The sequence below is a fragment of the Leucoraja erinacea genome, chromosome 5, assembly GCF_028641065.1.
Source record: "Leucoraja erinacea ecotype New England chromosome 5, Leri_hhj_1, whole genome shotgun sequence".
NCBI lineage: Eukaryota > Metazoa > Chordata > Chondrichthyes > Rajiformes > Rajidae > Leucoraja > Leucoraja erinaceus.
Window position 1 is genome coordinate 25203193 of NC_073381.1, and position 25013 is coordinate 25228205.

The window sequence follows — 25013 nt, forward strand, 5'->3', positions numbered from 1 at the left end:
GGATGCTTGTATTCATCAAGCACTCGAGAAAATCAATGACTGCTGAATGCACATGACTTCCTTTACTGCATCTTTTAGGGACTATTACTTGGCCACCTTGAATTATTTTATTTAGCCATCAGTGTTTGCCACATGGTGCTGCTTCACTGTGAAAAGCAATAACGTTGGGAAATATTACTCTGTACCAAGAATACTAAGTGAACAGTGATGCTTAATCAGCACTCTTTAGATTTGCTAAGAATAATGAGCTGTGACTATTTAATAGCACTTTATGAATTCCTGTCTGATCAATTTATCCCATCACAGTGCCTCAGAAGCAGAGAAACAGTTCAATTCCAAAGCTACAGGCCTTTGAAACTGCACATTAAATAATGTTCAGTTTATAAATGAATAAAGAACCAGCATTTATTTGATGTTTATGACCCAAAAATATCTTGAAGTGCTGTGCTGTTGATAAGAATTTTAAGGTTTAATTATAGTCAGAATATTTAAATTTAATTCAAATTGTTCTCCCATTTTTTTTTAATTAAGTTGCACATCTTCCTGTCCAGAATATCTGTTGTAGTCCTATTTGTGCTATTGGATCCAAATGCTTGAGCTCTCTATGGGCAGCATTTTCACCCAATGGACTGAGAATTCATGAAAATGGCCTATTGACATCTCTTAGAGGCAATAAGGGATGCAACCATGCAACTATCAAAGAAATAAAACTAAAGGCATATTTCAATGTCCACATGAATTATCCCGTATTTATCACTCTCCAATACTTTGCAATGTTTTTGAAGCATGGTTCAATTAACAAACTGTACAATGATGAACCATTCGTGTGCGTGTTGTGTGCCATTGTGCTCAATGTGCAGTGTTCATGGTGAGGGGATTATGAATTTTCAACTTAATGAATTGATAGTATCATAGTCAATGTTTTGGATTGAAGAGATAAAGTTATTTTCTGCTGTTACTTGCATAAAATGCCATTAGGTAGGTTTACTTGTCCACCTGGTGGCGCCGCGATGGTAGCCTCGCCAACAGTCTGTCTGTCTTTTCATCTTTTTTTATTATTTTCTGTGTGTTTTAAAAGTATGTGTTAATGTTTTCTGGTTTGTTATTATGTGGTGGGTCGGGGGAAACTTTTTCAATCGCTTACATTGCTGGAGATGCGATTGTTTTCCGGATCGTATCTCTGGTCGTTCTGTGGCCTAACATCATGGAGCTGGAGGCCCTGTTCGAGACTGACTTTGGGCCCACCGTGGGTCGGTGGACTTGACATCGGAGCCGATCCCTTGCCTGGGATCGACGCTCCAACCGCGGCCTGCGGATTTCATCATCGAGCTCGCAGTCTCGGGCAGAGACCGATGTCGGGAGCTCCAAACGATGCAGGTTTCAACCAGCCCCGGCGCGGGGGAAGCTGAGATTTCCCCGCGATGCGGGAGCTTGATCGCCCCGACTCGGAGGGCTCGACCGCCGGCTACGGGAGCCAAGATCGCCCTGTCAATGGAAGGCTCGAGGCCACCGACCGTGGAAGAACAAAGAAGGGAAGAGATTGAACTTTTTTTCGCCTTCCATCACAGTAAGGAATGTGGAGGAGTCACTGTGGTGGCCGGTTAGGAAAAGGGGAGATGCAACAAGACCTGGGTGTCATGGTACACCAGTCATTGAAAGTAGGCATGCAGGTGCAGCAGGCAGTGAAGAAAGCGAATGGTATGTTAGCATTCATAGCAAAAGGATTTGAGTATTGGAGCAGGGAAGTTCCACTGCAGTTGTACAGGGTCCTGGTGAGACCACACCTGGAGTATTGTGTACAGTTTTGGTCTCCTAATCTGAGGAAATACATTCTTGCCATAGAGGGAGTACAGAGAAGGTTCAACAGACTGATTCCTGGGATGTCAGGACTTTCATATGAAGAAAGACTGGATAGACTCAGCTTGTACTCGCTAGAATTTAGAAGATTGAGGGGGGATCTTATAGAAACTTACAAAATTCTTAAGGGGTTGGACAGGCTAGATACAGGAAGATTGTTCCCGATGTTGGGGAAGTCCAGAACAAGGGGTCACAGTTTAAGGATAAGGGGGAAGTCTTTTAGGACCGAGATGAGAAAAACATTTTTCACACACAGAGTGGTGAATCTGTGGAATTCTCTGCCGCAGAAGGAAGTTGAGGCCACAGTTCATTGGCTATATTTAAGAGGGAGTTAGATTTGGCCCTTGTGGCAAAAGGGATCAGGGGGTATGGAGAGAAGGCAGGTACAGGATACTGAGTTGGATAATCAGTCATGATCATATTGAATGGCAGTGCAGGCTCGAAGGGCCGAATGGCCTACTCCTGCACATATTTTCTATGTTTATGTTAAAAGTATTTTGTGCGTTCTGTTGCTTTTTATTGGTATGACTGTATGGCAAATGAAATTCCTCGTATGTTGCAAAACATACTTGGTTAAAAAAGTATGATTATGAATATTATTACAAGAGCTTCCTTGATCCAAGCAGGCTGCTTTTTACTTTTTAATTGCCCAACAAACAAAAGTGATATACTTTAAAATAATTATATGTAATCCATGTTGGAATTCCCTTTCTTTGTCTCAAGAGGGGTCCCAACCCGAAACATCACTTATCTATGTTCCCCAGAGATGCTGCCTGACCAGCTGAGTTACTTCTTGTTTCTTTCTTCTTTCTTTGGTATAACCTGCATCTGCAGTTCCTTGTAATTACATTTCCTTTCTTTGTAATCTGTCTCCAGAGGAATTTTGCTCTCTCGAAACGTTGGTGCTGGACGAGTTGATTTTCTGGTTTGTTGAATGCTACTCCTAATAATACCCCAACATCATTTTTTAAAATGTTACCGTTATTTTCACACGTCACTCTGTAGGATAATAATTTTTCCTGCAAGCCAGGTGAATTTAAAGGGGCCAGGAAGCATACAAGTAACCTGGACCTCAGCTGCAGCTGCAAAATTACCCAGTCTACTGATTTCTGGTGATCTGGACATTGGCTTAACTGGAAGTCTTTAATAAGGAGTGTCCGCAGAGTGATGGTGCTGAGATTTGTACTACATATAAATGTTTGTAATACATATAAATGACTTGGATGAGAATGTAGCCACTCTGATTGGTAAGATGACAAAAATTGATGGAGTTGCTGATAGCGAAGAAGGTCCTCTGAGATTACAGGGTCAACTGGAAAGTTTGGCAGAGTGGTGGCATCTGGTATCTAATCATTTAAGAAAGAACTACAGATGCTGGAAAAATCGAAGAAGTCTGAAGAAGAGCCTCGACGCGAAACGTCACCTATTCCTTCGTTCCATAGATGCTGCTCTCACCTGCTGAGTTTCTCCAGCATTGTGTCCTGGTTGGTTTTAGATAATGCCCTTTGGGAAGTCAAAATTTGGTAAAACAATTAGAGTAGGGACCTTAGGAACATTGATATACAGAAAGTTCCTTGGGCGCAACTCCATGACTCTGCACGTTGCAACACAGGTGGGTACAGCAGTAACAAAGTATGTAGTATGCTTGCCTGCCAAGCCATAGAGTATTGCAGTTGGAACATTATGTTTCTTTACATGAATTAAGTTCCCAGGTGGCAGATGTCTGCAACCCCACAGCAGCCAGGTAATCTGTGCTGCCGGTCTCCCAAACACTTGATTGTATGTACAGGCTGTGCATATATCTGGCATTTGTAAACTGGGGAGGATCTGTACTGCTTTCTGATAAAAGGCTTCAGGTTTGAGAGGTGCTATTAGAATAGCCGAGACAAGCAAGTGGAATGCATTTTGTAGAATAGTACAAATAGCCACTGCACACTGGTGATCTGGCACCAGTCATGCAAGTTGCTATGTTCTAAATTGTGTCAAGCTCGAGTTGCTGCAGACATCCAGCAAGACAAAACTTTTATCACACTCCTGCGTTGTGTTCTGCAACTGATAGAAAGGCTTTGGGGTATCAGGATTCAAGGGTATTGGTTTTAAACTAAATAGTGGGGGTGGGGGAGGGATTGACACATTTTGAGTATAAAGATTAAGTTAAAGGGAAAGTGAGTACAGGAAAAGTTACAAAAGACTCCCGATTTAATGGGAAGGAAAGTTTGAGAAGGGATAAGAGAGTAAGGCCAGTGCCAATAGAGATAGGGGAGGTGAATACCAAAGTTTCAGTGTCGTATATGAATGCGTGAAGTATAAGAAATAAAGTGGACGAGCTTGAGGCTCAGATAGAAATTGGCAAGTATGATGTTGTGGGAATTACAGAGACATGGCTGCAAGAGGACCAGGTATGGGAACTGAATATTCAAGGGTATACATCCTATCAATAAGACATGCAGGTGGGCATACTGGGTGGGGGTAGCTCCGTTGGTGAGGAATGAAATTCAGTCCCTTGTGAGGGGTGACATAGAATCAGATGTAGAGTCAGTATGGATATAACTGAGGAATTGTAAGGGTAAAAATACCCTAATGGGACTTATCTACAGGCCCCCAAAAAGGAGCCTGGATATAGGGTGCAAATTGAATCAAGAGTTAAAGTTGGCATGTCGTACAGGTTATACTACAGTTGTTATGGGGGATTTCAGCATGCAAGTAGACTGGGTAAATCTGGTTGGTACTGGACCCCAAGAAAGAGAGTTTGCGGAGTGCCTCCGTGATGGATTCTTAGAGCAGCTTGTACTGGAGCCTACCAGGGAGAAAGCAATTGTGGATCTAGTGTTGTGTAATGAGCCGGATTTGATAAGGGAACTTGAGGTTTAGGAGCCATTAGGAGGTAGTGACCATAATATGACAAGTTTTAACCTACAATTTGAGAGGGAGAAGGATAAATCGGAGGTGTCAGTATTTCAGTTGAACAAAGGGGACTATGGAGCCATGAGGGAGGAGCTGGCCAAAGTTGACTGAAAGATACCCTAGCAGGGATGACAGTGGAACAATAATGGCAGGTATTTCTGGGAATAATACAGAAGGTGCAGGATCAGTTCATTCCAAAGAGGAAGAAAGATTCCAAGGGGAGAAAGGGGCTACCATGGCTGACAACGGAAGTCAGGGACAGCATAAAAATATAAGAGAAGTACAACATAGCAAAGATGAGCGGGAAGCCAGAAGATTGGGTAACGTTTAAAGAGCAACAGAAGATAACTAAAAAGGCAAAACTGGGAGAAAAGATGAGGTATGAAGGAAAACTAGCCAAAAATATAAAGGATAGTAAAAGCTTCTTTAGGTATGTGAAGAGGAAAAAAATAGTTCAGACCAAAGTTGGACCCCTGAAGACTGAAAAGGGTAAATTTATTATGGGGAACAATGAAATGGCAGATGAGTTGAACGGTACTTTGGATCCGTCTTCACTAAGGAAGACACCAACAATCTTCCTGATGTACTGGCGGCCAGAGGACATGGGGTGATGGAGGAACTGAAGGAAATCCACATTAGGCAGGAAATGGTGTTGGATAGACTGATGGGACTGAAGGCTGATAAATCCCCAGGGCCTGATGGTCTGCATCCTAGGGTATTTAGGAAGTGGCTCTAGAAATCGTGGATGTATTGGTGATCATTATCCAATGTCCTTTAGATTCAGGATCCGTTCCTGTGCATTGGAGGGTAGGTAATGTTATCCCACTTTTTAAGGAAGGCGGGAGAGAGAAAACAGGGAATTATAGACCAGTTAGCCTGACATCGGTGGTGGGGAAAATGCTGGAGTCCATATTCCTGGTTACATCCTCAAAAAATTCTAAAAGATTAGTCAAGCATGATTTCCCCTTCGTAAATCCATGCTGATTCGGACCGATCCTGTTGATTTACAAAGGGTGAATCATGCTTGACTAATCTTTTGGAATTTTTAGCGGATGTAACTACGAAAATGGACAAGGGACAGCCAGTGGATGTAGTGTACTTGGACTCTGAGAAAGCATTCGATAAGGCCCCACATAGGAGATTAGTGGACAAAATTATGTCACATGGTATTGGGGGTAGAGTGCTGACATGGATAGATAATTGGTTGGCAGAGAGGAATCAAAGAGTAGGGATTAACGGATCCCTTTCAGAATGGCAGGCAGTGACTGATGGGTTACCGCAAGGCTCGGTGCTGGGACCGCAGCTATTTATAATATTAATGATTTAGATGAAGGGATTACAAGTAACATTAGCAAATTTGCAGATGACACAAAGCTGGGTGGCAGCGTGAACTGAGGAGGATCCTATGAGAATGCAGGGTGACTAGGACAGTTTGAGTGAGTGGGCAGATGCAGTTTAATGTGGATAAATGTGAGGTTATCCACTTTGGTAGCAAAAAGAGGAAGGCAGATTATTATCTAAATGGTGTCAAGTAGGGAAAAGGGGAAGAGCAACGGGATCTGGGGGTCTTTAGTCATCAGTCAATGAAAGTAAGCATATAGGTACAGCGGGCAATGAAGAAAGTGAAACCAGGGGCCACAGTTTAATAATAAGGGGTAAGTCATTAAGTGTGCTTAAGCAAAGCAAGAATTTCATTGTCCTATACAGGGACACATGACAATAATCTCACTTGAACTTGAACGGCATGTTGGCCTTCATAACAGGAAGAGTTGAGTATAGGAGCAAAGAGGTACTTCTGCATTTGTGCAGGACCCTAGTGAGCACACCTGGAGTATTGTGTGCAGTTTTGGTCTCCAAATTTGAGGAAGGACATTCATGCTATTGAGAGAGTGCAGCGTAGGTTTGCAATGTTAATTGCCGGGATGGTGGGACTGTCATATGCTGAGAGAATTAAGCGGCTGGGCTTGTATACTCTGGAATTTAGGATGAGTGGGGATGTTAGTGAAACATATAAGATTATTAATGGTTAGAGGCATTAATAATCTTATATGACACGCTAGAGGCAGGAAACATGTTCCCAATGTTGGGGGAGTCCAGAAGCAGGGGCCACAGTTTAATAATAAGGGGTAAGTCATTTAGAAGGAGATGAGGAAACACTTTTTTACACAGAGTTGTGAGTCTGGCATTCTCTGCCTCAGAGGGCGGTGGAGGCCGGTTCTCTGGATACTTTCAAGAGAGAGCTAGATAGGGCTCTTTAATATAGCGGAGTCAGGGGATATGGGGAGAAAGCAGGAACGGGGTACTGATTGTGGATGATCAGCCATGATCACATTGAATGGCGGTGCTGGCACGAAGGGCCGAATGGCCTACTCCCGCACCTAGTATTTTTTGTATATTGATATGAATCATTTACTGCAGGATATCCAGCTTCTGACCTTGGGCTAGCCACAAAATATTCGTGGCTGCAGTTGGGTCTCTACTCAATGCTGCTCACTCTGTCCCCATCCCAGGATGTTGATGGTGGAAAATGTATCTGTTCACACCAGTAAATATTGATCCACAATTTTGAACCAGCATTGATGAAGAAAAGTGATGGCGGTGCTAACGGACTTGGATGAGAACCTGCACTTTGTTGTCTGCTACAATATATAAATGCAAGTAAAGGTGACAGGTAACCAACAGCCACCACAAAGGCAATATGGTTATAAATTAGTTTAACTGATTTCTAAGTGCATGATATTGGCAGTAGCTGTATTGCTACTGGTGCTACCAGTGATTATGTTTCATCTGGCTTGCCGTACCCTGTTTAAAAAATATATACAATATCATCTGGCTTCACGTGCCCTGTTTAAAAAATATATACAATTTCCAAGACTGCACAAAAATCTTAAATTAATGAACAATTCCTTGTCACCTGTTTGTTTAGAACTTGAGTAACATTCCTAAACATATGATTGGGCTACATTTCGAGAGTTGGGAATGGGTGTTGACATCACCCAACTTTGGACAAAACTAATATTCATTGTTAAATACAGGCAGCTTAACTGATATTAATATTAATTAATATTTTAAAATGTTATAAATGTAGTTTCTCAAAAATATTAATAATCAGCTCAAAATGTGCAAATGACCATACCAAAGAAGCAAAAACTGAAATGGTTGATTCTTTTGTGTAGTCATAATTCTCATTTTTTTTTTGTTGCAGGGTCCATGATACCATTTTCTATGAGAATCCTTCATGCAGAACTGCCACAATATGTGGGGAAGCCACACGAATCATTGGACAGGCTGCATTGCCTGAAAGTAATATGCCAAAAGGTAGGAATTGTTTAGCTAGGTTGGTCTGGTTGATCATGTGACTGGGAAATGTAGTTTGCTTAATAAAGTTGCCAGTGATGGTATGAATGGCTGTTGTCAGAGGATCATAAAAATAAACTGCCTACATGTTATAACATCATTGCTGGCTGATTCTATCTCCACACATCTTTAGTACCTATTTTTTTTTTCTTTTCTGATTGTGCTTTCATTTGGCATGGCTATTCTTTACAACAGCGAAAATAGGCTCTTGTGACAACTTTTATGCTATTATTAGTTCCAAACATATCCCAGCATGACAGGCAGGAGGTTAGAGGCGCAATGTATCAGGTGTGTGACAATTCTGTCAGAACTTGTAAAGAGATATGCCAGCGAGTTTTCAATAGGATAGAAAGCGGGGGAGGGATGTACAGACCAAAAGAGATGTTTGTGACAGGAGGAGTCATGATGATTTAATGGCAGTGGTTATCAGTACAGGGAGCTGCTCAGTCTGTGTAATGAGCTGTTAACGGCAGGTTGCGAGTTTTCCCATATTTTCCTTTATCAGTTTTTATATCCTGTTTGCTAATTTATTTTTCCTACTTGTATAAATTTAGCATGCGAAGCAAACTCACTACCTTACCTACCATTCACAACTCATTACACAGGCCAAAAATCTAACCATTGCCTTTGTAACCACTACCCCACCTGTACTGAAACTAATTATCAGCTCTGATGAAGAGGCAGTTTCATTTTCTATGGATGGTGCCTTACCTAAATCTGCATTAATGTTCTGTTTCTCTTTAAGCCCTAGGTTATATGGTATAAAACATGTAAACCATTTATTTCCAGACTTGTGGATCAATAGCTGTTTGTTAAATGAATGTACTTTTGTTCTCATGAAATATACAGTAAACCCTTGCAATTATGGAATAGGTGTCCGTTCATGTTGGCAGGATGTGAGGAGAGAACAAGCAGTAAAACACTCTTGAAGAGCATTGCATTGGGCATGGTTTTACAGTGGCTGCAATAAAGGAAGATCCCAGGGTGTTGGATGCAGACACTGTACATACTACTGCACCTGCTTCGCCCTGGCAATGTGCTCCTCAGTTGCTTGGTAATGGTGAAAGGCTTCCATTGAACTGTCAGTCTCCTTCTCCCACCCCACCCCCCGCCCAGCTGGCACCATGCGGTGCGCTTCCGGTTGGGGGAATAGAAAGAGTGAACAGCATGAAGGCAGCATGAGTACCGGGTCTGTCCCTGGTGCACTGCATGTGGGTCTGGAGGCTCTGTGCTGCCCCACCCTGTGAATTCCCATTTGTTGAACACCTGGTCGCTGCATTTCTTCCCAACCTTGGGTTCAACTAATTAATGTCTATCCTCCTTATTCGGTTTATAGCAGACAATCGACAATAACGGATCTCCCCCCCCCCCCCCCCCCCCCCATTGGAATGTGTTTAATAAAATGGCTTGAAATCGGAAGCAGGTACAACACCTGGCTTGTGTTGATCAACACAATAGACAATAGGTGCAGGAGTAGGCCATTCGGCCCTTCGTGCCAGCACCACCGTTCAATGTGATCATGGCTTATCATCCACAATCAGTACCCCGTTCCTGCCTTCTCCCCATATATTAAAGAGCCCTATCTAGCTCTCTTGAAAGTATCCAAAGAACCGGCCTCCACCGCTCTCTGAGGCAGAGAATGCCACAGACTCACAACTGTGTAAAAAAGTGTTTCCCCATCTCCGTTCTAAATGGCTTGCCCCTTATTATTAAACTGTGCCCCCTAGTTTTGGACTACCCCAACATCGGGAACATATTTCCTGGCTCTAGCATATCTAAACCCTTAACAATCTTATATGTTTCAATTGGATTCCCTCTCATCCTTCTAAACTCAGTACAAGCCCAGCTGCTCCATTCTCTCAGCATATGACAGTCCTGCCATCCTGGGAATTAACCTTGTAAATCTACGCTACACTCCCTCAATAGCAAGAATGTCCTTCTTCAAATTAGGGGACCTAAACTGCACACAATATTCCTGGTGTGGTCTCACTAGAGCTCTGTACAACTGCAGAAGGACCTCTTTGCTCCTATATTCGATTCCTCTGATTATGAAGGCCAACATACCATTCGCTTTCTTTAGTACAATGGGTTGTTTATTTTGTTCCTTGGTAGTACCATTTAATAAAGTTCTTTGAATATGGATTCTCAATTTAAAATATGTACTGATCTTTATCTTGCAAGTGCACACAAGAATATAGCCAATTAATATTTTTAGAGGTTTATGGTTCATGTTAGCAACTGAGTGATAAATGTGAGATAGTGGTAGCAGATACACTTTGGCCTTTTACAGGTGAGATTGAGAATCCTATGCACTCTCTATCCCCACCCTCTCCACTTTGATTTTCATTAGAATAGTAAATTCCCAAACAAACTATTCTTGATATCAAAATAGTTTTCTTTTAATTGTAATTAGTTTATTAGCCAAGTATGTAAAGGAATTTAATTTGCCATACAGTTCATACCAAAAAAGCAACAAGACACACAACTACATAAAAATCTACATAAACATCCACCGCAGCCCACATGTGATGGAAGGCAATAACGTATTATCTTCTTCCCTCCTTTTCTCCTGCGGTCGGGGCAAATGATCTATTTCTTCATTTTTAAACCCTGTTACTATGGTTGCTTAACTTATTAGATGATTCATATTTTTATAATCAAAATTACTGAATGATCACGTAGATTGTGCACTTTTGTATCAAAATGCTGACCAGAATTTGCCGAAAAACCCGTTATTACATCTAATTTGGTAATTTATGCATACATGGACTGCAGTATGAGGACTCTTCATTCACACTTCCTTAAAATTAATCAGTTCATAAGCATAATACAAAATTGTATTGATTCAGTTCTCTGGTTCAAAATTTTAAATAGTCTCCCCTTGGGACACATGCATTACATCAAGCATGCATTTAATGTCCTTAAATGTTGCTTATGGATATTAATATTCAATCTTGTTTGCTGCTTTGGTTACAAGATGCAACTCTTAATTTTGATGGCACAGAAAAAACAATAACAAAACTTAAAAGATTATAATATTCGGGTTAAGTTTTTGTTACAAAATGAATAACATTGTTCCCCAATTTAATTTTACAAATTCTGGGTTTTTGAAAATCCTTGGAACACGGGCAACCTCGTTGGGGTGGAGATTGCCTTCCTAGAAAACTGTCTGTTTCACAATTTTCCATAACACAAAGTGCATTTGTACAACTGTCCAGAAATGCATTTTGAACAAAAAAAGATTGTGATTTGTTTTCTTTTCTTTCAGAGTAAATTTTGTGAGACTGAATTTTATTCTTTCGCTCAAATTTTTGTTTTGTGATTTGTGAATTTTACAGAATTTCTGTAACACAATTGGCCAGAATGCATGGGTTGTCTGTAGTCCTTATCCCATGTTATGGCAGTTCAGGTACTGGAAAATTTTTCCTTATGAAATTTGCAATTTACGACAAAAAATTCTATGATAAGCAATATAAATTTGCTCTTACAGAATTTATGTGAGTGGTGGCAGGGCAGTATATAATCTTTTTTCTCATCTTGACACATGCGCTGATGGCACAGCTTCTTGTTACAGAAAATACTGATTGGGACAATTTTCTAGGAACACACCCCCCACCCTCGCATGAAATGGCGGGATCAACTGTATTCACTGCATTATGTTCATTGACTTCAGCTCAATTGCCTTAAATTCATTTGGTTGCTTGTGTTAGAAACAGTGAAGACTTATTTTTTGATCCACGTAGGTAATTTAGTAAAACATGGAAGCTCAATGTTCTTTGACTTAAAAAAAAAACAGATTTAAACTCTTCTATGTGGCTCATGTTTTTTTAATAAGTTTTTAATAAGTAACTTCATATGCTGGGTAATTGTTGCTGTCAATATTTAGGAAACGGCATTACTTTGCGTATTTTAATAAATGTATAAATCTGCCGTTTCAATTAAAAAAAAAAAACTGATTTATGTTTTATGTAGGTTCATGATAATTTGGAAAATGGGCTAGCTGAAGATGGAAGCATGATCAGCATATCCTCAGAGAACAGACAAGGTATGAATTTTCGTAATACTTTTTTCACATGAAGTATATTGTATTTTTATTGGTCTGCAATTTCACCTTAATTTTAGTTTAATGTTGTAGAAGATTGTGCTTATAAGACCTATCTTGATATGTATGTAGAAATTTGAGAATCATATTTTGTGAAATCTTAACACAAGGAATTCTACATTGCTGAAAACTGAAACCCTAAAAATGCAGCTAACCTCTTGCAATTTGAAGGTTTTTCTGTCACCTGTCAATAAGGAGTGTATTTGTATATCAATATTTAGCTTAAAAGCATCCTGTAGGTGTATGGGACAGATCATTCAGACTGGCCAAAAATTTAGTCTTTTGCACATCTGTGAATTACTGGATGCATGGACCTTGGCCAATTATGCAGCTGGGAAAACTGGCAGAACAGAGAAACATAATTAGAGGTCTAAACACAGTTGATCTGACTGCATGACATTCCTAATAATTGTTTAACCCTGTCTTTTGCATTTGATTTTTGTTGCTTGACTTAAAATATTTCACATTCATTAACATGTTAATATTGAGTATGTTTTCACAATTTTGGCACATTAAAGAAACAGCATTTCCCTGGTGAAACATGTTAACATTGAACTCCTTGCTGATTTTGGAATTAAACTCTATTCAAATGATGTAGACAATCTTGAGTGGGATTATGCACGGTTCTAATCTAAGTCAAGTCAACTGGGGAGATGCTGAGGCAGAGACACAGCAGAGACCCCAGCAGTGATTGATGGACAGTACAGACCCTAAGGGTTGAAGAGCCCGTTTCCGTGCTGCATCTCTATATGACTCTAAGAATCATAATGCAGAAGAAGGATGTCTCCTTGCTAAACTCCTTTCACTTTTAATTTCTATTTATTGTTTCCTTTATCTCCTTTTAATTGGTGTTTGGGTAAATGAAGAGAGTAGTGCATTAGAAATTTTGCTGGGGAGGGAATTTTCAAGGCGAGCATTTGAAGAGTCAGATGAATATGGACCAGGTCTGATGTGCAGAGGCAATACTGAAGAAGATGAGGAAAACTCAAGAGCTTAATTTCAGAAAACAAACATCTTATGGAATGCAGCGGGTCAGGAAGCATATGTAGTGGGAAATGCACAGGAAAGTCCACATTTCGGGTTGGATTAACCAGATGATTGGTCCTGATCCAAAATATCAAGCAATCCAGATGGAGGATTCCAGACCTAAAGCACCATTGTGCATATCCCTTCACAGACAGTGCTCAACCCACTGAGTTTATTCAGTAGCTTGTTTATTCCTCTAGTCTAGATGACAGCATCTGGAGACTCTTGTGTCTCTGTCCTACTGTGAAAAGGTTAATTAACATAAACTCCACATTTCTGAGGGTGAGATAATCAATTTCCCTTGCAAACCTGTCCTCCAATTCTGTTACTTCAGTGTGAAAATGTATTTCACAATTTCACATTCTTTTTTTTTTTTTTTTTTTTATATTTTATTTTATTAGAAGTAAGCACAGTCATATGGCACCAAAGTGCCTAATATATATTTTCATAATACATTTTATGTACATCTTCTTTTTTTTTTGTTACATTGAAAAAAGATGAGAATAAGAAAAAGAGGTTAGATAGTAAAGGATAGAAAAATGTGAAATATATAGTGTGTGAAGAAAGAAAACGAGTAAATGAAGAAAGTTGAGAGAGAAAATAGTGAAAAGAAAAGGAGATCATTATTTATAGTCTTGACCAACCCTCGTCCAGTCCTGAAACAGTTATTTTTTACAATTGTGTTGCACCATATGATTCCAAAAAAACGACGAATGGAGACCAACTCGTTATGAATTGGTCTGATTTATCCATTAGGAGGAATCGCATTTCCTCAAGATGAGCGGTGTCCAACATACTTGCAATCCACATTTTAAGCGTTGGTATTGATGTACCCTTCCAAAATTTAAGTATTAATTTTTTTGCTATTATTAAACCATAATTAAGGAATAGATTTTGAGATGTGTTCAATTTATTCCCATCTTCCATTACACCAAATATAATCATTTCAGTATTAGGTTCCATTCTTGTCTTGAATAATTTTGTAAATATTTCAAAAATATCATTCCAAAATCTATAAAGTTTTATGCAGGAAACTAAGGAGTGTGTTATAGTTGCCTTTTGGGCTAGACATTTATCACAAGTGGCGGATATATTTGGATACAATTTGTTCAATCTTGTTTTTGAATAATATAAACTATGTACAATTTTAAATTGTATTAGATTATGTCTTACATTAATTGAACATTAGTGAATATATATCAGGTATTTTTCCCATTTAACCTTCGTAATTTTTATCATTAATTCCCGTTCCCACTCTTCTCTAAGTACCTCTGTCGATGGTAGGTCTATATTTAGAATACTATTATATAAATAGGATATTAATTTTTGTGAGTCAGCTTCAATATTCATTGCTTCTTCCAATAAGTCAGGAGTTACTTTTTGATATCCTTGTATATATTTTTTCACAAAGTCGCAAATCTGAAGATATTTAAAATATTGGTTGTTTTTCAATTTAAATTTTAATTGTAGTTGTTGGAATGATAGTAGGTTTCCTGTTTCGTACATATCCCTGATCCTTCTAATTCCGAGACTTTCCCATTGGTTATATGTCTTATCAATAAGAGATGGTTTAAATAAAGGGTTATTCGCAATTGGCATTAACAGTGATAGATTTCTTAATTTTAAAGATAATTTTATTTGTTTCCAAATTCTTATTGTACCATATATAATTGGGTTCTTCTTATATATTGTGTTATTCAGTTTTTTGGGGGAAAAGAGGATCGTTCCTATATTACAAGGATGACAATCCTCCTTCTCCATTTTTATCCATTCTGTCTGTTGTGTAGAACTATCCAACCAATAAATCATATTCTTAATATGCACTGCCCAGTAATAATACATAAAATTCGGAAGTGAAAGTCCCCCGACCTCTTTTGGTTTACATAAGTGTTTTTTTGTGATTCTATGTGATTTATAGTCCCAAATATAATTTGTAATGTTAGAGTCTAATTTTTTTAAAAAATATTTTGGTATATATACCGGTATAGACTGAAATAGGTATAGTAATTGTGGTAAGAAGATCATTTTTATTGCATTTATTCTACCTAATAATGATAAGGGAAGTGTTTTCCAAAATTTAATCCGTGTATTAAGTTTATTTAATAAAGGTATGAAATTAGCATTGAATAATGCTTTATATTTTCTAGTAATCTGAATACCCAAATATTTAAATTTTTCTGTTGCGATTTTAAAGGGGAACTTCAGTAAGTGTGTAGGTTCTTGAGGTTTTAATGTCATGATTTCGCTTTTGTTCCAGTTTATTCTATATCCAGAAAAAGACCCAAATTCCTCTATTAAGTTTAATAAATTTGGTATGCTCGTTTGTGACTTTGTAATATATAAAAGTATATCGTCTGCATATAATGAGATTTTATTCTTTGAGTCCCTGGTATTATAGCCCTGAATATTCGGATGAATTCTTATACTTTCAGCCAGGGGTTCTATCATAAGGGCAAATAGCAGGGGTGATAGTGCACATCCCTGCCTATTACCCCTTGATAGTTGGAATTTTTGAGATAACATGTTATTATTTAAAATTCTTGCCATCGGTTTATCATATAATAATTTTACCCATGTTATAAAATTCTCTCCCATGTTAAATTTTTGTAGTACTTTATATAAGTATTGCCACTCTACCTGATCAAATGCTTTCTCTGCATCCAAAGAAATAATTGATATATCTTCTTCCTCTACTTTATGCGAGTACATTATATTAAACAGGCGTCTCAGATTATTAAATGAGTATCTTTTAGGTATAAACCCCGTTTGATCAGGGTTTATCAGTTTACTAATATATTTGCTTAATCTACTTGCTAAAATCTTTGCTAAAATTTTCTGATCTGTATTTAAAAGTGATATAGCTCTGTACGAGCCCGGATCTTCTAAATCTTTATCTTTTTTTGGAATAAGCGTAATAGTTGATTCTGTTAGTGTTTCAGGTAGTTTGTTTTCTTTAAAAGCATGGGAGTATAAATTAAATAAATAAGGGGCCGTTATCTCCTGAAATTTTTTATAAAATTCATTATTAAAACCATCTGGTCCCGGTGTCTTACCATTTTTCAACGATTTTATTGTTTCACTTATTTCTTTGATTGTAATTAGAGCTCCTAGTTCCTCTTGTTCCAAAGGGTCCAGTATTGGAAGATTACAGTTATCTAGAAATGTTTTTATTTTACTATCTTCTATTTTAATTTTAGATGTATATAAGTTTTGGTAAAATTGGGCAAATCTATTATTAATATCTTTAGGTAATATTAGTAATTCGCCTTTCTCTGATTTAATTTTGGTTATAGTATTTTCCCTTTCTTGTTTTTTCAATTGGCGAGCTAAAAGTTTATGTGGCTTGTCACCAAACTCAAAATGTTCCTGTTTTGTAATTTGGAATAGTCTTATTACTCTTGCCGATAAAATTCGATTAAGTTTAAATTTCAGTAATACTATCTTATTGTGTTTATCTATCGTGGAATCTTTGGCATTATCCAACTCTAACTGTCTGATTTCACATTCTGATCAGAGGTATAATGTTAATTGTATGGTACTAATCATTATCAGTGAAAGTAATAACAAAAACATACAAACTTGGGAATGGAATACCAGGTAAATAATTGTAAAGTAATAGAATCAGACCAGAATTAAAAGGTTGCAAAAAAGTTGAGACTTTTAGGGCTGGAGTAGGTTATTCTTTTGGGATATATTGCAATATAATGCAGAACGGTTGACCAGAATGCTCTTGGTGTCACCACTGCAGAGGACACTGTTTTGTCCTAATCTGCGGAAAGACATTCTTGCCATAGAGGGAGTACAGAGAAGGTTCACCAGACTGATTCCTGGGATGTCAGGACTTTCATATGAAGAAAGACTGGATAGACTTGGCTTGTACTCACTAGAATTTAGAAGATTGAGGGGGGACCTTAAAGAAACTTACATAATTCTTAAGGGGTTGGACAGGCTAGATGCAGGAAGATTGTTCCCGATGTTGGGAAGTCCAGAACAAGGGGTCACAGTTTAAGGATAAGGGGGAAATCTTTTAGAACCGAGATGAGGAAAACATTTTTCACACAGAGAGTGGTGAATCTCGGGAATTCCCTGCCACAGAAGGTAGTTGAGGCCAGTTCATTGGCTATATTTAAGAGGGTGTTAGACGTGGCCCGTGTGGCTAAAGGGATCAGGGGGTATGGAGAGAAGGCAGGTACAGGATACCGAGTTGGCTGATCAGCCATGATCATATTGAATGGCGGTGCAGGCTCGAAGGGCCGAATGGCCTGCTCCTGCACCTATTTTCTATGTAAATAGCAAATACAATAGAGTAAATTTGAAAGTATAAGTGCTGTTTAATCTGAAAATATATTTTCGGGATTGCATATTAGAAATGGTTGAGTTGACATGATCGGTGTTACATGTGAATGTGTCATAAAAAGTGGAGGTTGTGTTGATAGTGAAAAAGGCATACATATTTTGCCAGATTGTCCAATTGAAAATGGAGGTGGATGAAGGAACGAAGCTTCTAGTTTCCTGTTGCATTAATTATCCTCGTAAGTGCACTGTTATTGTCTTCAACATCTTTCTGTTCCATTGAGACTGAACTTAAAATCAAGGAACAATGCCTCGGCTTTAGTCAGGACGGGTTATAGTCTTCTACATTCAATGTAATGTTCACCAGTTTCATAGAATGATTCTGCTTTTCCCCTTTTTGTCTCTAGAATGATCATTGGTTCCTTTATGGGTAACCATTGTTGATTTTTGTCAGTTATACTCTTTTCATCTCACACAATCTCAACCCTTTCCATTGATTTTCAGTGCCACTTTATCTGCATCTTGTCCAATCTTTTCCAGTTTGATGGAAAATCGTCAACAAAACCATAAACTGTACTTTCTGAACGAACAGGTGGTACCTGACCTTTTAAGCATTTCAAACACTTCTGATTGTCATCTCAGATTTTGAGCATTCAGTGTTTAGTTTCTTATAAATCAGTCTTAACGTTTTCACTGAAATAGCTTCCTCATTTCTTTGCGATGCAACAGTGCTGTATAATCGCTCAATATTTTGAAAAATGATAGTTCTTATATACCGCGTTCAGGGCTCTCGCTTAACTTTTTTTCCCTGGTGCCAGCCGGGCAACCTTGGCAGCTCTTTACATTACCAAATGACAGTTTAGGTGGTCATTTAAGACGGCTTGCATGACGCGTGCGATAATGTGCTCTGATAAAGCGCGTAGTTACCAGTCGGAATTATACTCAATGAAGCATTCACATATTATTTCTGCTTCAAATAAAGTCACAAACTAAACATTCACCACTCAAGACATGATATATCCCACAATGACATGCAGCAAAATTATAAGACAGTTTCTCAACTCTTTTTACACATTGCAGTTAATGCAATTTCTATTAGTTCTTTCCACTTCCAAACAAAAATGTGTTTGGATTATTCAGCGTATGCTCAACCTGTGTCAATAAATCCTGGACCATGGTAACATATATGCGTACGTATAGTTGTGAATGTTGCTCATTAAATAACTACAGTACTGATACTCCATAGTAAGAGCATTGATTTGCCGTTAAAATGAATTCTGTAATAACGTGTCAACGGTAGCAATGACAATCGAACACTGCGGTTTTAATGTTTCACATGTTCACAATTTAATTAATCCATCTATATGGAGTAAAACAAATAATAACATTGGGAATAAAAACACATTTGATTGCATTCCGTTATCAAACATAGTCAATATTCGCTCTGAAGACATTTCCAGGACAATAGGGTCAGGGAAGGGGGTGTGTGTGAATCAGTGTGGGGTGGATAGATGGCCTGGGGGGGGGGGAAGAGATCTGCACAGGATGAATGGGAATATCACAGGTGGGGGTGTCAGTACAGGGTGGATCGGAGGGTCTGTACAGGATGAATGGGAATATCACTGCAGGATGAATGGAACTGAACTGAACTTTATTTATAGAGCACTTTAAAAACAACCACTGTTGCAACAAAGTGCTGTACATGACTAATCATAAACATAAAACAAAACAATAAAAACATTAAAAGATAGTAAAAACAATAAAAAAACAATAATCGAAACACTAAAACAAGAGCAAAGTCTCATGCAGGGGTGAAAGCCAAGGAATAGAAAAGGGTTTTAAGTTTTGAAAATGGACAGTGAAGGGGCCTGTCTAATGTGCAAAGGTAGAGTGTTCCATAATGTCGGAGCAGCAACAGAGAAGGCTCTATCCCCTCTGAGCTTCCGCTTAGACCTCGGTACCTCCAGGAGCAGCTGATCAGCTGACCTGAGGCACCGAGCAGGAGCGTAGGGATGAAGCAGCTCAGAGAGGTAAGGCGGGGCGAGACCATTTAAAGATTTAAAAACTAATAAAATAATCTTAAAATGAACTCTGTAAGTACACAGGCAGCCAGTGTAGGCGTTACGTGCTCCCTCTTACGTGTTCCAGTTAAAAGGTGAGCAGAATGGGGGAAGGTTCAGGGTAAATGGAGGTTGGGTCAGTATGGGATGAATGCATGGATTAGTACAGGATGGATGGGGGATCAGTATAGGATGGATGGAGGAGAAGTGCAGGATGGATGGGAAAGGGGTAAGTACAGGGTGAATTGGAGAACCAGTGCAGGATGGGATGGGGGGGGGGGGGGGGGGCAGGAGAATCAATGAGAGGTGGATAGGGTGATCAGTGCGGGATGAATAGATTGGGGGGGGGGTGAAGCGCAGGGGCTGTCAGTGAGGACTGAATAGAGGCGGGAATGGGGATCAGTGCCGGATGTAGAGGAGGGGTCCCGGGATAAAGGGTGGGTGGAGGGGGCATACGAGAGAGAGAGAGAGAGAGAAAGAGAGAGAGAGAGAGAGGGGGGGGGAGGTGGGGAGGAAGGAGGGTCAGCGCTCCTCGGAAAACATCGGCCCGCTGCCTTGGCCGTTGGGATTTCCTCACCACCGCCTCCCTCCTCCGCCAGCCAAGGGAGCCAAGCGGTGCAGCTCAAAGATCCTACAGCTATATGATCTATGGTGCAGCTGCTTCAGAAATGTGGGAGCGAATGACGGGCCCCGCACAGCAGCAGCAGCGGCAGCGACAGCAATCCCGCTAACGGCGAAAACCGCTTTCAAAACAAACCCTCCCGCACGCCGAGGCCTCCCCCTCCCTCCCTCCTCTCGGCCTTGGCGTGCGGGAGGGTTTTTTTTTAAAGCGCCGTTAGCGGCAAAGATCCTATAGCGGAGCTCTGCTATAAGATCTTTGGTTAGCGAGTTTGCAAGCAGTGGCCCTTATCAGGGCGGGCGGGGTGTGGGAGGAGATGGAGCCGCTGTTCGGGGCCGTCATTCGCTGCGACCCTTCGTCACCCCGCACCTAGTATCTTGCCCACGCAATACAGCCGTCACCGCCGACACAAAACGTTGCGTTCCTTTTCTCCAGCTGCCTGACCCGCATACTCACTCCAGTTTTTTGTGTCTATCTTCGGTACAAACCAGTATCTGGTTGCCAATCCGGGCAAAATGACTCGGTGTTTAGGTTGCCCGGCGGCGCTTTGAATGGTCAATGGCACCCGGGCAACCGTTAATTTCGAGCCCAGGCGTTAAAAAATGCAGCACTGCAAAGGAGTTTCCATTATAAATTTCAAATATGGAAAGCTGTAACCTTTCAGTTTGAAAATAATACATTCCCAAGTTTGTCCATTTGACATTTTAATTATCAAATGATATGTGACTGTCAGAAATAAACTGCTTAAACAAGAATAACTATGTAGGAAGGAAACATTGGATATCATGTGTTTGCATTTCATGTACAAGTCATTGTGCAATTGTAGTAACAGGCAACATAGGGATAATTTCTGTATTTGGATTTGGCATTTTTCCCATTCATTGGCCAGATATGAGAGTTATTCCATTTGCTGGTCTGTCACTGTAAGGGGCAGTTACCACCTTAATGTTGCAGTCTGTGTGAATATAGATAATCCTACGCCGATGTACGATAAGACGTTACTCCCTGGAGGTTTCTAAGACAGGATGATAAAGGAATTCAATGTTTAAGGAGATTGCTGCTTCCCATTTCATTAGACTGCTTTGTTGCGGATTGATGTCCGAGTTCTTGATTGGTTAAGCCTACTGGAGAGTATTCTGTTACTTACCTGGCACCCATTATGCATGGTGGGAAACCATTTGGGAGCGAGTTTCTGAGCTGCACTTATACTCAGTATTTAATGCAGAACATTATGTAATTATTGATAAATATGCATCTTTTACTTTAAAATATATGGGGAAAACATTGATGGAACTGTCGATAGGACCCTGAAAATTATCCTGAGGAGTTTTAATAGACTTGTCCTGGACAGATGATTGTCACGACTATCTTTCTCTATGTTTGATACAGGTTTGATACTGTTTCATATGCACACTCCTCACCCAGATTCAATTTGACTTCAGTTTTACTGTGACTCCTTGATGTCACATTTGGTCATATGCTGCTATGGATATTTTTGGTCTGGACCAGAATGATCCTGGTGGAAGTCAAGTTGGGCTTTAGTGAGTAGGTTGTTAATTAATGTGTCACTTGTGCTATCCACAACAGTTTCCAACACTGCTGATGATTGAAAGTTGATTAATGGGGCTACATTTGGGTTGATTGTTTTATGTTGGTGTACAAAGCAAATCTGAGCAATAAGGTTCTTCAAAACATTTTCCATTATTTGTTGGAAGTGTACTATATTCAGTGCAATCTATTTATAACAGAGTGAATCAGATTGGCTTCCATAATATTGGAAAGGTTAGAACTGTGCCATGATGCATCATCTATGAAGCATGGTTATTAAGTTTGCAGATGACACTAAAAGTACAAGGCATGATTAGTAAGTGCACAAGAGACAAAATAGGCGGTATCATAGACAATGAAGATGGTTATCAAGATCTACAGCAGATGTTGAACAGCTGGGCAAGTAGGTAAAGGAATAACTAAAAGAGTTTAATGCAGATAAGTGTGAGGTGTTTCATTTTGGGAATTCAAACCAGGGCAGAACCTGTACAATGAACTGCAGTGTTGTAGAGTGTGTTATAGAATGGAACGGGTCCAAGCACACTGTTCCTTGAAAGTGGCATCACAGGTAGCGGAGAAGGCTTTTTGCACATTGGCTCATTGGTCAGGGAACGAAGGATATAAATTAGAACATTACGTTACAGATGTACAAGATTAATGAGACTACACTTGGAGTATCGTTTTCATATTTGTCATTCTGTTATATGAAAGATGCCATTAAGCTGGAAAAGGTGCAGAGAAAATTTATAAGGATGTTGCCAAAGCTTGAAGTCCTGTGTTATTGAAAGGTTAGGCAGGCTAGGACTTCATTCTCTGCACCGTGGAGACTGAGAGGTCATAGAGTGATACAGCGTGGACTCAACTTGCCCACACTGGCCAACATGTCCCATCTACACTAGTCTCATCTGTCTGTGTTTGGCCCGTATCCCTTCAAACCTGTCCTATCCATGTACCTGTCTGTTTCTTAAATGTTGGGATTGTCCCTACCTCAATTACCTCCTCTGGCAGCTTGTTCCATACCCCCACCACCTTTTGTGTGAAAAAGTAACCCTTCAGATTCCCATTAAATCATTTCCCCTTCACCTTAAACCTATGTCTGGTCCTCAAATCACCTACTCTGGACAAGAGACTCTGTGCATCTACCCAATCTATTCCCCTCATGATTTATGCACCTATAAGATTGCCCCTCATCCTCCTGTGCTCCCAGCCTATTCAACCTTTCCCTATAGCTCAGAACCTCTAGTCCTGGCAACATCCTTGTAATCTTCTCTGTGTCCTTTCCAGCTTAACAACGTTTTCCCTATAACATGGTGCCCAGAAATGAATACAATACTCTAAATGGGGGCTCACCAAAGTCTTACACAACTGCAACATGACCTTCCAACTTCTATACTCAATACTCTGATTGATGAAAGCCAATGTAGGAATGTTACAACATTTTGAGATTTTAAAAATCAAGCCTGTAATTTATCCCATCAGATAAAGCATAAAAATAATTTTAACTTGATACCAAATTCACTTTCATATCTTCAGTATTTTAAAAGTTATGATCATTTTCATACTCGGTAATTAGCATCTTGTTTCCTATTGCTTTTTCATTGACTTAACACAAAAGCTGTGATCGAGGACAGTCAAAGTCCCATAACTTTCTTAAAAATTAAGAGAACTGAATGAAATTTTCAGTTATTATAGATTGAAGCATTCTGAAAAAAGTATGAAACATTTTACTTGGATGACCTGAAATTAAAAGTATATAATTAGTTGCCTAATTGTCGCTAATTACAAAATTGACCGTTGTGACGGAAATAGTAATAAACACCAAGACTGCCTTGAAAATTCAAAAATGTGGATCGCTCTTGGAATGAACTCGTACGTGGGACAGGGCTAGTAATGCTAGTAATGAGAGAGCTCTCAGCACCTAGTCTTTCCTCCAGTCTACCTTTGCAAATTTTTATTGCTGTTTATCAACATGAGGACCAAAGTTGTGCCAATGAAAGTCAAAGAAGCCATTATGAGACTGAGAAACAAGAATAAAACTGTTATAGAGACATCAGCTAAACCTTAGGCTTACCAAAATGAACTGTTTGGAACGTCATTAAGAAGAAAGAGAGCACTGGTGAGTTTACTAATCGCAAAGGGACTGGCAGGCCAAGGAAGGCCTCCACAGCTGATGACAGAATAATTCTCTCTATAATAAAGAAAAATCCTCAAAGACATGTCCGACGGATCAGAAACACTCTTCAGGAGTTGGGTGTGGATTTGTCAATGACCACTGTCCGCAGAAGACTTCATGAACAAAAATACAGAGACTGCACTGCAAGATGCAAACTACTAGTTCGCCGCAGAAATAGAATGACCCGGTTACAGTTTGCCAAGAAGTACTTAAAAGAACAACCACAGTTCTGGAAAAGGGTATTGTGGACAGATGAGACCAAGATGAACATATCAGAGTGATGGCAAGAGCAAAGTATGGAGGAGAGAAGGAACTGCCTAAGATCCAAAGCATTCCACCTGATTTGTGAAACACGGTAGTGGGGGTGTTATGGCCTAGGCATGTATGGTTGCTGAAGCTAAAGATGGCTGCAATACAGGCCTGACAGAGCATCACCATAGAAGACTCCCCCCAGCAACTGGTGATGTCCATGAATCGCAGACTTCAAGCAGCCATTGCATGCAAAGGATACGCAACAAAATACTAAACATGACTACTTTCATTTACATGACATTGCTGTGTCCCAAACATTATGGAAGGCATTGTATGTAGTTGAAGGTAGATATTACTTCATAACAAAGCATTTCACTGCACCTACCGTATTTCCTGGCGTCAAAGATGCACCTGCATCGAAGACGCACCCCCGTTTTGAGTTGCTAAATTTTGAAAAAAGACTGGCGGGACAGGATCAAGGGTTGGGTGTGGTCAGTAGAAAGAAAGATGTGAAACTCCTTCAAAGAGGCAATGAGGACCGGGGAGCCTCCATCTTCGCCTGTCCGACAATACGCTGTGCGGTTCAGGTCTGAGGGATGGGGACTTCCGGTTGCGCCTGTGCCGAAGGACACCATGGTTGGCTGGCAGGTGGGCCGGCAGAAGGCGCTGAGCTGGTGGCTGGTTCCGCTGTCAGGTCCCTGCTGCCGCTCGCAGCCACCCGAGCTACTCCCCTCCCCGGCAGCGGTGAGTGAGTTGCTGCCATGATCTCCGACCCCCTCCTTCTCAACGCTCCTGCCTTCCCCGCAACTTTACCCCTGGCGG

The 25013-nt window shown here is 39.9% G+C and overlaps 1 protein-coding gene across 1 annotated transcript in view; it reads left to right on the forward strand.

The window, feature by feature from the left end:
- Nucleotides 1-25013, forward strand: part of trappc12 (trafficking protein particle complex subunit 12) — an 82006-nt gene that overhangs the window by 20313 nt on the left and 36680 nt on the right. The window contains 2 exon segments of the mRNA XM_055635255.1: nucleotides 7967-8079; nucleotides 12091-12163. Coding sequence (XP_055491230.1) covers nucleotides 7967-8079; nucleotides 12091-12163 — 186 coding nt within the window.